General features: G+C 48.2%; 1 protein-coding gene across 1 annotated transcript in view; it reads left to right on the top strand.

Moving 5' to 3' along the window:
* The window catches only part of VWF (von Willebrand factor), a 143,793-nt gene that overhangs the window by 103,750 nt on the left and 24,367 nt on the right, over nt 1-15,676 (top strand). Inside the window, 7 exon segments of the mRNA XM_049771928.1 lie at nt 1,806-2,026; nt 3,885-4,080; nt 4,244-4,585; nt 5,406-5,605; nt 11,521-11,623; nt 12,488-12,562; nt 15,193-15,297. Coding sequence (XP_049627885.1) covers nt 1,806-2,026; nt 3,885-4,080; nt 4,244-4,585; nt 5,406-5,605; nt 11,521-11,623; nt 12,488-12,562; nt 15,193-15,297 — 1,242 coding nt within the window.

Genomic DNA, 15,676 nt, shown 5'->3' with positions numbered 1-15,676 from the left:
GGGAAGGGCATAGAATTATCTCTCTTTGTTTTTCTTCCACTTCTGTTTATTTATTTATTTATTTATTTAGTTTTTTATTTAGTTTTTTGGCCACACCCAGTGACACTCAGGAGTTACTCCTGGCTCTGCACTCAGAAACCACTCCTGAACGTTGGAACCACTATGGAACGTTAGGGTTCAAACCCAGGTCCATCCTAGACAGCCGCATGCAAGGCAAACTCTCTACCACTGTGCTATTACTCTGGCCCCTTATTTATTTATTTGTTTGTTTTGTTTTCTTGGGGCCGCACCCAATGATACTCAGGGGTTACTCATGGCTATGCGCTCAGAAATAGCTTTTGGCTTGGGGGACCATCTGGGACACCGGGGGATCGAACCGTGGTTTGTCCTGGGTTAGCATGTACAAAGTAGACGCCCTACTGCTTGTGCTACCGCTCCAGTCCCTTATTTATTTATTTTTATTTTTTTCCAGCATTATGATTTACCAAGTGGTTCATAATACAGTCATTTCAGGCATTCAGTGTTCAGATACCAATCCTACCTCCACTGTGACCTTCCCTTCACCAATGTCCCCAGTTTCCCACTCACCACCCTAGCTTGCCCCCTTGCAGGCACAAGCAAATTTACTTCATATTATGTGTCACAGTACAAAGGGAAATGGATTGTTCTATTTCTTCAAAGTCATTGTCTAAGGATTTGCTGGACTGTGGTTGGTGCTATTTGAGCCTTCTGTGTTACTATTAGGTTCACTGAGCTTGGTGGTTCTTTTGTGTAACCTGACCATCAGGTTTGCTGATCTGGCTCTATTATGAGATTTTGAGTTGTCACATGGCCACCTGTGGCCAGGATCTATAGATGTGGAACAAAGATGGTGGCCAGACAGTTTGGTCAGGTTAAGTTGTGGAGCTGGGCTTTTTCTGTCAGTGTAGGGTGTGGCGCTGGGCTGCTGTGGCTTGAGGCAGAAAGAGGAATCTGCCCTCAGCCATTTTGAGAAGGCTTCAGACCTTCTTTACCTAGACCAGACTACCTGGGAAGATTTTTTTTTTTTGAGCTTTGTAGAGAAGCTGAGCTGTTTATCTGCTGGAAAGATGGTGGATGTGGGTGGAGGCAGCTGGATTTTTCCAGTGGAATGTGTGTGTGTGTGTGTGTGTGTGTGTGTGTGTGTGTGTGTGTGTGTGTGATCTTGGCACTCTCAAGTCCTGTGCACTACCAAATGTGGCTCAAAATTGAACAACCATAAAATGTTTTTACACAATCATTACACACTTAAAACATTTGGGGTGGAAGTAGCAGAGCCATACCACAGCAGATAAGACACTTACCTTACATGCTGCCTATCTAGGTTCAATTCCTGGCCCCCATGTGGTGTTCTGAGCCCTGACAGGAGTGACCCCTGAGCATAAAGCCAGAAATAAGCCCTGAGTTTCACCAGGTGAAGCCCCCAAACAAAAGAAACAAAAGAACAATTTATTTGAGAGTTTGGTTCTATGATTTTCATCCTTCTAAACTTCCTCGAAGAAAACCTGTCAGTGCCAAATATTATGAACCATCTCAAAATTATTCCTGTCAGGGTTCAGGGGACCATATGGGATGCTGGGGATGGAAGCTGGGTCAGCTGTGTGCCAAGCAAGTGTCCTACCCACTGTGCTATCATCACACCAGCCCTATGAAATCACTCCTGCTCTGGGACTCTCTCCTAAAGGTGCTGAAGGAAGAAATTCAGGTGTGTGTGTGTGTGTGTGTGTGTGTGTGTGTGTGTGTGTGTGTGTACAAGCTCATGTTCCTGCTTGCTGCTCTCCATCCAGGCGTGTGCAGTGGCAGCTCCACCAGGCACATTGTTACCTTCAACGGGCAGAACTTGCAGCTGACCGGAAGCTGCTCGTACATCCTCTTCCACGCCCCAGAGCAGGACCTAGAAGTGATTCTTCACAACGGAGCCTGCAGCCTTGGGGCCAGGCAGGCCTGCATGAAGTCTCTGGAGCTGAAGCATGACGGGCTCTCTGTGCAGCTACACAGTGACATGGAGGTGAGCAGCACTGTCATGGGCCCACAGGGATGGGGATGAGTGTGAGTTGGGTTGCTCATGAGGTTGGGGCCCCTCTGCTTAGATGTGGAGTGATGCCATATGCTGGGCCACAGGGTCATTTTTGGGCAGTTGGCAGCACATTGTGGTTGTGAAATGGGGTGGGGACCCCACGACTGTGCTCACAACAGAGTCTGGGTCTCTGTATGTTTCCAGGGCAAGTTTTGAGAGGTTTAGTGAGGCCCTTGGAAAGCATTAGAGGCAGAAATAAAAGAAAAGGCTTCAGAATCTCCCTCAGAACTAAATGCATCTAAGTCAGTGTCTGACGAAATGTCTGTGGAAGATGATGCAGGCTTTTTCAACATTCATATGTCCTACGTATTTGAAAATGGGAGAACATCTGGGGCCGGAGTGATAGCACAGCGGTAGGACATGTGGCCGATCTAGGACGGACCTTGGTTTGATCTCCTGGCATCCCAGATGGTCCCCCAAGCCAGGAGCAATTTCTGAGCGCATAGCCAGGAGTAATCCTTGAGTGACACAGGATGTGGCCCAAAAAAGCAAAAAAAAAAAAAAAGGGGGGGGGGGTGGATATCTCAGATGGTCCATTTTCGCATTTTCAGTAATTGCAGGAGAATCAGAACTTGTCACATATCTCATGAGTAAGTTGTAGCTGAGAAGGTGGGTCTTTGTCTTTTTGGGGGGGTTGGAGCCATATCAGGTGGTGCTCAGGGGTTACTTCTAGCTTTGCACTCAGAAGCCACTCCTGGCAGGCTTAGGGGACCATATGGGATGCTGAGGTTAGAACCCGGGTTGATTGTATGCAAGACAAATGCCCTACCTGCTGTGCTATTGCTTTGGCCCAAGAATGTTTGTTTGTTTATTTATTATTAATTTCTTCTGGGGCCGGAGTGGTGGCGCAAGTGGTAGGGTGTTTGTCTTGTATGCGCTAACCTAGGATGGACCATGGTTTGATTCCCCCGTTGTCCCATATGGTCCCCCAAGCCAGGAGTGATTTATCGGGTGTGACCCAAAAAGAAAAATAAATTTCTTCTGAAAGTTTTGAAGCAGCATTATTATTATTTGTTTGTTTGTTTGTTTCAGTTTGGGCCACTCCTGCTGATGCTCAGTAGTTATTCCTGGTTCTGCACTTAGGAATCACTTCTGGCAGGCATGGAGGGACCATATGGGATGGTAGGGATTTAACCTAGGTTGGCCATGTGCAAGGCAAACACTCTCCCTGCTAAGCTCTGACTTTGGCCTCATGCAGCAGCATTTAAAACCAGGGTTTTAAACCAACCTTCAGTTGTATTTGTTGTCTACTGGGACCTCCACTGATGACTTAGGGGACCAGAAAATCTAAGAAGACTTAAAATGGTTTCATTGGGTGGTCTTGGATCATCACTGGAACCATCAGAATTACTAGTCCCAATGAAATGGCAGAGTGGAGCTGCCTGTCTTCCCTTTGAGAGCACACAGATTCAGAGATCACCCTATATGTTGTAATGATCACTTTTAGGTTTGTGGGCCATAGCTGGCAGTGCTCAGGGGTCACTCTTAGCAAGCTTAGAGTGCCATATAGGATGCCAGAGATTGAACCCAAGTCAGTTGTATGCAAGGCCAACACTCTACTCACTGTACTGTCTCACCAGTCCCTTGAGGTTTGGGGTTCCAGTGCACTGACAGGTGTTAGTTGTTTCCCTTGGAAACTAAGATAGATACTGGGGTGGTGTGAGGAGACTTCTGGCCATAGCATTGAGATTGCTGAGCGTGCCAGCACTATACCAAGCACTGACAGGGACGGAGAGAGAAATTTTGGTCTGACTCATGACTCTGCTGATGATCCATTTCTGCCAAGCAGGTGACAGTCAACGGGAGACTGGTCCCTGTCCCCTATGTGGGGGGCAATATGGAAGTCAACATCTATGGCTCCATCATGCACGAGGTCAGGTTCAACCAGCTCGGCCACATCATCACTTTCACACCCCGAAACAATGAGTTCCAACTGCAGCTCAGCCCCAAGACCTTGGCTTCCAAGAAGACCCCTGGTCTCTGCGGTAAGTACCTCAGCTTGGAGACCCTCTCTCCTTTCTCTGGAAGCTTCTGGGGGATGGCCTGGGGTCAAAGTGCCAGTGAGGTGGGTTGGGGGTTGTTGGGTCTCCCACAACCATGGTCGATACCCTATGGCTGCTTTTGGCTTCTTTGCTCTTTTCCATCCAGGGATTTGTGACGAGAACAGGGCCAGTGGCTTCCTGCTGAGGGATGGCTCAGTCACCACCAATACGGAGAGACTCATTGAGGACTGGACTGTGCAACAGCTGGGACAGACGTGCCAGCCTATCCCAGAGGAGCACTGTCCTGTCCCCAGCAGCTCCCGATGCCAGATTCTCCTCTCGGCACTGTTTGCCGAGTGCCACCAAGTCCTCGCCCCCACCACTTTTTTTGACATCTGCCAACAGGCCAGCTGCCACCAGGAACAGGTCTGCGAGGCTGTCGCTTCGTACGCCCACCTCTGTCGCACCAGTGGGGTCTGTGTTGACTGGAGGACCCCGGACTTTTGTGGTGGGTAGTGTCCCGCTGTGCTCAGGTGACCCACAGATCACAGACTAACTCAGCTCCTCCAGCTCTATCTCTGTCTCTTTCTCTCCATCTCTGTCTCTCTTTCTTTCTCTGTCTCCCTCTTTCAACCTGTCTCTGTCTCTCTGTCTTTTACTTTTTTGTTTTGGGACCACATCTGGTGGTGTTCAGGGCTTACTCCTGACTCTCTCTGTCTTTCTCTGTCTCTTTCTCTCTCTCTGTCTCTCTTTCTCTGTCTCCCTCTTTCAATTTATTTCTGTCTCTGTCTTTTTCTTTTTTGTTTTGGGACCACATCTGGTGGTGCTCAAGGCTTACTCCTGACTTTATACTAAAGAATTATACCTAGAGGTACTTGGGGACCATTTGGGATGCCGGAGATCAAGTCTGGTCATGTACAAGCCAACTGCCCAGGCAAATGCCCTCTCCACTATAGTATCTCTCTGTGTACCCTCCCCTACCCAGCTTTTTTTTAGAAGATTCCCAAAGATTGCCCTAGGAGCCTATTCTTGCTCTTAATAGCTTATTGGCCAAACTCAGTCACATGACATCACTTAGTTGCAAGGGAGACTGGGAAATGTAGTTCTGTATTCCCAGTAATCATGTATCCCACCTGAAGATGGAGAGCATGAAAATTGGTGGAAATCAGCCCCTTCGACCCCACACACTTCTCAGATGACTGGCTGTCCTGAATCAGCTGTTCTGCATTTCCCTCTGGTTTCCCTCTGTGGGCCTCTTTCTTCAGTTCCCCTGTTTCCCCCTGTTGCCCTTGGTGGAACTTATAGCTGACAGCCTTCTCTGTTTGCAGCCATGTCCTGCCCGCCATCCCTGGAGTACAACCACTGTGAACGTGGCTGTCCCCGGCACTGCGAGGGCAACACAAGCATCTGTGCAGACCATCCCTCAGAAGGATGCTTCTGTCCCCCAAACCATGTGCTGCTAGATGGCAGCTGTGTCCCCGAGGAGGCCTGCACCCAGTGTGTAGGGGAGGATGGAGTACGGTACCAGGTAGGTGTCTTGGCCTTATTTATATAGGACTGGATTCCAGTCTTATATGTGAGCGCTGTGATCCAGCAGCGTTAGCTCTGTGCTACTGCTGCTGTAACTATACTATTCCGACACTTCTTATTACCCTGCCCACTTCCACTACTTATTACTCTGCGATGACTGCACTATTATTGCTTCTACTGACCCTTCACTGCCACCACCACTACCGTTATGCCTACTACTGTGCTATAGCTATATGACTACTGTTGCTCCTAACACCATGACTGCCACCACTACTACTCTGTTACAGTCTACTACTACTGCAGCTCTCATACCACTACCACTATTATGCTACTATTACTACCACCACCGCCACCACCACCTTACTTACTGTGAGTGACTGCCATAGGAACCGTCCCAGCAGGGGATGGCTGAGTATATTCCACATGGTGATGCTATGGTTATTAAGATGCCTGATATACTTTGCATGATGAAGCCTCATTCCCCACCCTTTCTCCCTAGGTAACTTGACCTTACCTGCAAGACCCCGCCCATTCCTGGGAGGGGTCTTGGAAAAGGTAGATAAGGCCTTTGACCCAGGGGATTAGGCTTTTGGCTTTTGGCTCTCTGGCTTTTGGCTGGCTCTCACGCGCTTCTGGTCTTTGGCCAGCATGGAGGTGAAAGGAAAGATGGCTGAAAGGAATTAAGATGCAGGGTAGCTAAGAATGGCTGAATGCTTGAAAGGTTATGATATAGGCCACACATGTGGTGGATAGGGATGAATAAAGCTGATGCTTCCTGATGCCTGCCTGTGAGTGAGTTCAATACCCGTCGCTTTCCTGGACCCCAGACCCAACGGTTGATGGGGGATGAAGCCACGTGGCCGGGGCCTAAGGACAAAGGCCGCCATCCTTCACTATCCACCACCATCGTTAATTATTTAATGCAACAGCATGACACTGTTACATGTTCATTATATCAACATTTCAAAGGTGTGTTTTGTGGGGTATCAACAAGTTTCCTTTCCCTTGTGGTCAGTTTCAAGAACACCAGCTAAACAAGTTCAATGGGTTTCTTCATTACGAAACCTGTTTGTTTTGTTTTGTTAGCAAATTGTTAGCAATTTTTTTTTGTTTTGTCTTGTTTTATTTTGGTGGCCACACCAAGCTATGCTCAGGGCTTACTCCTGGTTCTGGACTCAGGGATCACTCTTAGTAGTGCTCAGTAGACCTTATGGGGTGCTGGAAATTGGACCCTGGGTTGGCTGCATGCATGGCAAGCACTGAACTTCCTCTTGAACTATCTCTCTTGCTCCCTGTTAGCATTTTTTATTAGTGCTCTGCTGTACGTTGTATGTGCTTAAGGGACTTTTTGCTTCTCAAAAGTCTTTGGCCACAGAAATGGTAAGTGCAGAGGGTGTGTGAATGTGGGTGTTTACATGTAAGTGTGGGCTCAAAGCAGCCCCCCCCCCCCCCCGACTCAGATCCCCAGGGGGCTCCTGGGATCATTGCATCAAAACTCACAGACCTCTCTGAGAAGACAAAGGTTTTGCAAGAAAATAAATTGGCTGAGTTCAGGGAGCCATGAGTTCTTTCAGGCCCTTCTGAGTTGTTGAGAGCAGTTTGAAAGGAGATACTCCGGTCTCTCGCCCTCAGAGACAGGCACTTCTTTCAGGATGCCAAACATGGGTGTTGAGTGAGCCTGTTCCCAGGATCCTGTCTGCTTTTCTGGTCAGTGGGGCTACAGGTGAGCATCTGAGTGCTGGCCAAGAAGACTGTCCTATGATCTACAGCCAAGACCTAATATCTATCTGCACCATCTCTGAGGGGCCCTTTGGTCACTAAGTGAAGAGAAGGAAAGGGAAGGGACGAGAGAGGGAAGAGAGAGAGGGACTTTCTACTCTATTTAATCACAAGTAGAGAGCCCATGGCAAGCTAGCTAACCAGCCTAGGGAATGATGCAAAGAATAATTCCTTTAATTTTGCTATCACTTCAGCCAGGAGATGGTCTCTTTCCTAGGTTTTTCCCCAAAGTTCCCAAAGTCATCATGACAATGTGCCATTGAGCAGACCAGGAAACTGAGGCTCATGTGGCATGAGGTGGTAACACTCAACATGCTGACCATGCTTCCCTCCTCCCTCACTCTTTCCATCTCTTTTATTCTCACTATGGATCGGATAAATGGGAGATGGAAGCCCACCTTCCTGGCCAGCCAGATGAAGTAGCGGCCTTTCATATAATATTCACCCAGCGAGTCCCAGAGGTCAGTGGTGGCTGGTCCCATGTCCACATGGGACCAGGACCAGCTGGCTTTGCTCATGGTTCTCTCTGTGTTCTTCCTTAACATTCTTTACTATTATTAATTTTGACTTCCAGACCCCACCCACTAGTGTTCAGGATTTACACCCAACTCTGTACTTAGGATTTAGTTACTCCCAATGCTGTATTCTGGGGTATTCCCAGCCATGCTCAGGGTACCAAGAGGTTTTTAGCAGTTGAACCCAGGCTTCTCCATATGCAGAGCTCGTGTTCAGCCTACTGAGCTATCTCCCTGGCCCTTCTTTGGCTTCCGGTCATGAGAAGTTTGAGAAATAAGCTCAGTTTGCAAAGTGTTTCTGGTTCCAGAAAGCCAAAGACACCTGCCTTCCCATTTCCTTGCCACCTCTTCCTCTTTCTTGATCTTATCTCCTGTTCCCCTTTTCCTCACCCTCCCCATCTATTGGAATATGCATTTGAGTTGCATAAAGAATGACTTCCAGATTATGCCCTAATCCAGATAGGAAACTAAAGAGATATGAAGTGGCTGAAAAAAATGAATCAAAAGTCAGGAAGGCAACATATCCAGTTTCGGTGGGGTAACAAATAGAATTTGAATGGTGACTCTTAACTTCCAGGGCCATTTCAGCTTTTTTGCTTTCAAAGCCGAGTAAAGAATCAAAATCTTCTTGGAAGAGCTCCTCCCTTTAATGCAAAGTTGTAAAGCTGAAAAATAAAAGCCTCAAAAACCTTGTCTTGAGGGAAGTAAACCCAGGGTATAAATCTCTAGTGGTATCTCTGGAAGGGCAAAATATTTACCTGTTTCCATAGCTCTTGTTTATTTTACAGCGCACGAAGGATGTGGGAGCTTTTGTAGCCTGCTCCGAAGGGACACACAGCCCTGAAATGATTGACCCCCCCCACCCCCCTCAGTGCTGGGGAAGAAAGGGGAGGGGGCCCTGCTGTGTGGACAGGCAGCTCAGCTCCAAAACTCCACCTGGGGCAGGCCAGAAGTTTAATGTTGGGACCTCTACTTCCTCTCCTCTCCACTGCAGGCTTAGTGCTAATCTTTCCTTTGCCTGATGGATGCTTTACTGTGTCCTTCCTCTGACCTGGGGGGATTTCCTCCTTTTTCCTTTGCTCTATTCTTTGTCTAATGATTCACTCTGAACCCCAGAGCTGGTTCTGGCCTGCCCTGGGCCCTGGGAAACTGGTGGGTGAGATGGGGTGGCCTGCAGTGCGCCAGTCCTGGGGTGTGAGCACCACCTGCCGGTCAACCTGTGGAATGACCCTGGGCAGCTGCAGTGCAGGTGGTGAGAGGGTTTCAAGTGTACTTAGCTTAGTACTTAGTACTTAGGAGGGGTGGAGGTGGGGAGGGGTGGAGAGCCCTGATTCTGTCCCCAGCTTGGGGTTGAGTCTCATAACAGCTTCCCTGGGAAATGAGAGATTTAGTTCTTGTGACTTAATGTCAATAGAGTTAGGACATTGTTGATTTTTGAAGTCCACTTTAGAAATTAAAGTTTTTTTTTTTTTCCCCAAAATAGTTTAAAAAAAGATCCCTCTCTTCTTCTCCTGGGTTCCACCACCGAGGGGTCAAAATTAAGAATCTAGTGGTAGATGAGTAGGGTGGACAATAAAGGCTTCTCCAGGTGGCCCCCTCTCCCAAAGCATGACCCTTCCTCTGGGCCTCAGGGCTCTGTTCCCCCTATAATTTCCAGGAGAAAAATCTCCTCATCTTTTCTCCAGGCTGCAGTCCCCCTCCCATCCTTCACAGGGCATGTCTTTGCCATCTCCTGGGTACCAGATCCCTAGGGAACTTCTTTTTTGTATTCTTGGGCTCTTTCATTTATCATAAAAAATGAAAAAAAAAAAAAAAAACTAAACAGGAAAATGGAGAGATAGTACAGTGGGTAGAGTCCTTGCCTTGCATACGACCAACCTGAGTTCAATCCCTGGCATCACGGTATATGGCACGGTAGTACCCCCTCCAGGAGTGATCCCAGAGCACAGAGCCAGGAGTAAAACCTGAGCATAGCACAGTCCCCCAAATGGAAAAAACAAACAAACAAACAAACAAACAAAACAAAAGCCAAAGCAGCGGCCAGGCCCGTGACTTGGTTGAGTGCAGACTTTGCCTCTCTGAGGTCTTGGGTTTCATGCTTAGCACAAAATCCCAGACCAGGCAGCGTCAGGGAGGAAGTAAATGTGTCATTTGATAATGAAACATCACATACAAGAGAAATTGTCACTACAACCAAGGCGCGAAGATGGTCGCCTCTTCATATTTCCTGATGTCCTTTGATCCCTGCCCCTCTCTCACCCCAGGCAAGCATCATTCCTTGACTTCTGCTGCCTGTCATTTTTGCCTGACAACTGTTACTTGACACAGTTATTTTGGACATTCATTCTCCGGTCTGCTTTGCCAGTTCCTGGTTTTCATGATCCTGAGCCCTTCTCTCCGGTGGACACACCCTTCTTTAATGATCCATGTCACCTTTTCTTTTTCTTTTGTTTTTGGGGCCACACCCAGTGGTGCTCAAGGGGCTTATTCAGGGATCACTCCTGGTGATGCTCAGGGGACAATATAGGGTCCCGGGGACCAGAAGGGTCGGCTATGAGTAAGGCAAACACCTTTAACTAACACTCTTCTACCTCTCCAGTTCTCATGTGCTTTTTCATTCATTTTGTCATTTTCTTCACTTGTTTCGGTGCCTTAAGACTTGATGCAGTCTGCTCTGTGCCCATCCGTGAGTGATGAACCCTCCCAAAGAACCCACACCTGAGATACTTGTGATCACAAATACTGTGTGTCTGGTGGCAGAAGGTGGGGGTGGGAGACGCCAGATCCTTTGGGCGCTTTGTGCCCAGGTGATTTCTCTAATCCTTGTAGTCACCTCGGTAAACGTAGGCCATGGCTGTCCTTCCTTGGGAGGGTTGCTGGAGAGAAGAGGTTAAAGTCTTAGAGAACTGGTGTGAACAGAGTAGCTGCTGTGGATCTCTGGAGAGCATGAATTAAAAAACGGGGTTCAGGGCCGGAGAGAGACTACAGGGGTGAAGCCTCTTGCCTTGTAGGCAGTCAACCCTAGTTTGATTTCTGTCACCTCATGTGGCCCATTGAGCCCTATCCAGAGGGATCCCTGAGCACAGAACAAGGAGCTAGCCCTGAACATTGCCAGGTATTGTCTTTATCCATCCATATTAAAGTAGATGAAAAAGTTGGGTTCTGGGCCCAGTTTCTTCTCTGCCATGTGACTCCAGGCAAGTGTTCTCAGGGTCTGCTTCTACTGGGGGGGTTGAGGGGTGGATGGAAAACATAGATATTCCTGGGACTGCAGTGAGAGTAAATGCAGAATTTAACTAAGGCCCCCAAAACAGTGGTAAGCAGCAGTGAACGGGCCTCAGATATTGAGGGGTAGAAAAGGGGTGTTGGTGTAAACTGGAAGAGGCAGGTGGGCATCTCTGGGGACAGGGTTGGTTGTGGAATACCCTGTTCCCCTTCTTTGCTTGTGGCTGGGGAAGAAGCTGGAAGAGGAAACCAGTGTTGGAGGGATGGGTACACTCAAATTTCCTTGAACTTGAACTTGAACTTGTCAGCTGAGATGCTCAGGGACATATTCCAGGTCCTCACTCTGCAGAACCCTCAGTGCTTGTCTTGACTTCCCACTCTTGTGTCACCCCAGTTTTTGGAGACCTGGGTCCCTGACCACCAGCCCTGCCAGATCTGCATGTGCCTCGAGAAGCGGAAAATCAACTGCACGTCACAGCCCTGCCCCACGGCTAGAGGTGAGCAGCCCCTCCTGGTGCTGTGGAAGGAAGGGCCCGCCAGGCCTGCAGACACCCACCCCATCTTCAGACACAGTTCTTGGCTTGTTGGGCCCTTGAGTGGACACTGGCAAAGTGTCCATCTCTGCCATGACCTGAAGGTAGTCTCCTGACAGAGGGCCAGGCCCCCTGCCTGCTGTGTTATGTCCTGTCTGTCACGTTTGGTCTAATCATACTACTGCTGCTGCTGCTACTGTTGCTCCTACTACTTCTTCCTCTTCCTCATCTTCTCCTCCTCTTCCCCTCTTCCTCAACCATTTCCCTTCTCCTCCTCTTCCTCTCCTTCCTTCTTATCCCTTCCTCTCCCCTTCTCCCACTAATTCCCTCCTTCTCCTTCTCTTCTTGTTCTTGTTCTCCTTCCCCCTCCTCCTCCTCTTCCTTCTCCTCCTCATCCTCCTCTTCTTCCTCCTCCTCCTCCTCTTTTTCCTCTTCCTTCTCCTCTTCTTCCTCCTCCTTCTCCTCTTCCTTCTTCCCTTCTTCCTTTTCCTCCTTTTCCTCTTTCTCCTCTTCTTCCTCTTCTCCTCCTCTTCCTCTGCCTCCTCCTCTTTCTCCTCCCTTTCCTCCTCTTTATCCTCCCCTTCCTTTTCTTCCTCCTCTTCTTCCTCCTTCTCCTCTTCTTCCTCCTCCTCCTCTTTTGGTGCTCAGGACTCACTTCTGACTTTGCACTCAGGAGTCACTCTTGGCAGGGCTCAATGAACCCTATGGCGTGCTGGGGGATTAAACCCAGGTTGGCCTCATGCAAGCCAAGCACCTTACCCACTGTCCTATCTTTCTGGCCCCAGCTGCCACATTTTAAATCCTTGCCTTGACCTCCTTCTCCCCCAGCTCCCGCTTGTGGCCCTTGTGAAGTGGCCCGTCTCCACCAAGGGTCCGGCCAGTGCTGCCCTGAGTACGAGTGTGGTAAGTGCCAAGCTCAGCCTTTACCCCTCCACCTGCCCATGTTCCATGTGTAGGTGCTGAAGGGGCAGAGGGTCTCAGGCATGAGTGTTTTGAAAGAAAGGGGTGTGGGTACATAAGATTTACTCCACCTTCACCAACAGTGCTAAGAATAGCTTTTAATGCTGGAAAACAGAAAGCTTCTGCTGTGTGACCATATTAAACTGCTGGAGAGAGAGAGAAATAGTGAGGTTCCTTTAGATGAGATCTTAGACTGGAGTGGGGAGAGGGGAACAGCCAGGGCACCCTGATTTTAGCAAATGATTATCGAAGTGTTTTGTAAGAAATTTTCAGATGGCAAAAGTTGGTCATAGGGCTGACGGGGGGGTACTGGGGTCAAGGGGCATTTACTGAATCCAGAACCAGTGAAATTGTGGTCTGCACGACCAGAGCATCTTCTGGGCCTATCTGCTGCATTTCTACAGCATTTCTTGGTTGTCTGGATGAAGACAAGGCCCCAGCCTTATAAAATCTGCACTGGTGCAACTCTTGGACCCAGGAGATCAAAGGAAAAGTCTAAAGGTTGAAAAAACAATTAGTCAGAGAAATGTCTTTATACTGATGAAATTTTTACTGGGGATAAATGAAAGTCTGGGGGAAGAAAATAGGACTTGGAAAAAAATTTTTTTTTTTCAAAAAGAATTTATATGGGCTGGAGAGATAGTATAGCAGGTTAGATGCCTTGCTTGCATGCAGCCTACCTGAGTTTGATCCCTAGCATCCTCTTGCCAGAGTCTTGGGAGCCTATGGTTTGTAGGTGGCCAAGCAGGCAGGACATTGACAAGAAACTTCCAGTCGTTTATAATAGTCAAACCAGGGCCCTTTTAGCAGGCCCTATGACAAATTCCTAGGCTGAGAGAGGGAGAAAAAGGGAGAGAGCTAGGTTTGGGACCAGGGTAAGGTCAGATTGAGGGCCAGTTACAGGAACAGGTAAACAAGGTAAAGGATAAACAATCCAAAAAGATATAGCCAAAGGTCTGTTGAAATTAGGAAGAAAAGCTGTAGCCAGGAGTAGAAACAGTTCAGTCAGATTGCTACTCCGACTCCAACTCTTCAAACTGCCACAGACTGTTCACACCACTCTCCATCCTGAGCCTCACTACTGGGAAGTGGGGGAGGATTTATATCCCCAGTCAGCCAATAATAATTGATTATAATCTTCCTTTCTGTTTTTATTTTTTGGCCACACCCAACAGCATACAGAGGTTACTCCTGGCTCTGCATTCAGAAATCACCCCTGGCAGGCTCAGGGGACCATATGGGATGTTGGGAATTGAACCTAGGTCTGCCCTGAGTTTGCTACCACTGCTATTGTTCTGGCCCCAATTAAAGATTAGTCTTTCTTAAAGGGCTGAACCCATTTTTATCACTGGTACTGGACTGTTGCTGGGGTAATACAGTAATATAGGACAAGACCCTCTGGTTCTCTAAGACCTGTCAGAAGTGATCCCTGAGTGCAGAGCTAGGAGTAGTAAGTTCTGAGCACTGTTGGATGTGATCCCAACACAACAAAAACCAAAACACAAAATAGGACTTAGAATGTCAAGATTAGAGAGAACTTGGAGGCATGCCTAGAGATCAGATCCATGGCTGTAGACACACTGTTGGTTGTTTCCAACATTCCAGGTACTTAGTCTACATTATTTTATTACATCTTGAGATTAACTCTATGAAGTAGATGCCGTCTTGAACATGAGCTGGAGGTCTCAGGGGTTCAAGTAACCTGACTGAGTTCTGAAGAGCAGATGACAAGGGTAATCCATAGGACCTTTATCATATATGACTTGACCCATGAATCTAGCTATGCATCATTTATCCATCCATATATATATAATATTTCCATTTATGCATAGGTATTCATTGACGTATCTGTCATCTGTTGGTGTCTGTCTCCATCCATTGATCCACCCCTCACCCCATTTATCCATCCATCCGTAATTCATCATCTGTAATCCATCCATCCATTATTCACCCATTACTCATCTATCCATCCATCACCCATCTACCCATTTACCCACCCACCCACCCATCCACCCATCCACCCATCCACCCATCCACCCATCCATCCATTCATCCATCCATCCATCCATCCATCCACCCGACCCACCCATCCACCCGTCCATCCATCCACCCACCCTACCCACCCATCCATCCATCCATCCATCCATCCATCCATCCATCCATCCATCCATCCATCCATCCATCCATCCATCCACCCACCCACCCACCCACCCACCCACCCACCCACCCACCCACCCACCCACCCCACCCATCCATCCATCCATCCATCCATCCATCCATCCATCCACCCACCCACCCACCCACCCATCCATCCATCCATCCATCCATCCATCCATCCATCCATCCATCCATCCATCCATCCATCCATCCATCCACCCATCCATCTCCCTGTCCTTCTACTCCTCACCTTTTACTCTTTCTGCCTTTACTTTATTTTCATCTTCCTCCTCTACTCTGAACAGTAGAATTCACATAATGGGAATGGGGGTGCCACTCAGAGGTACTAAGGGTCACCTTGCTGAACCTTGAGTGGACACCTCTCTATCTCTTTCTCCCTCTTTTTTGACACTCAGTGTGTGACCTGGTGAGCTGTGACCTTCCCCCAGTGCCTCGTTGTGAAGGTGGCCTCCAGCCAACACTGACCAACCCTGGCGAGTGCAGACCCAACTTCATCTGTGGTAAAGCCTCCATGGACGGTGTGGAAGACATCCTGTATTCTAGTGTGCAGAAATGGGACTTGCACTATGTGTGGAATAGAGGGGTTAAGGTCACCCTGTGAATTCTCTAAGAATGGGAGCACATCTCCCTCTAGGGCTGTCTTACAAGGCATTATAGCCGGAGACAGAGAAGATTCCAGACTTGATCTTTAGATCCTCCCATTGGCCCTCATACCCCTTTCTAGGGAGGGAATGTTCCTTGGGTTTGTCCTCATCATTGGATCTAATCCAGAGCAAGTATATAGGTTTGTCCTCTTTGCATGTTTACATCATACAGAATACTGTAGCAATTACAGAATACTCTAGTTACCACAGAAATGCATTAGGAACCACAGAATAT

This window comes from Suncus etruscus, chromosome 4 (assembly GCF_024139225.1).
Source record: "Suncus etruscus isolate mSunEtr1 chromosome 4, mSunEtr1.pri.cur, whole genome shotgun sequence".
NCBI classification, from domain to species: Eukaryota; Metazoa; Chordata; class Mammalia; order Eulipotyphla; family Soricidae; genus Suncus; species Suncus etruscus.
The sequence above is the reverse complement of the archived record's forward strand: the minus strand, read 5'-3'. Positions and strand labels throughout refer to the sequence as shown.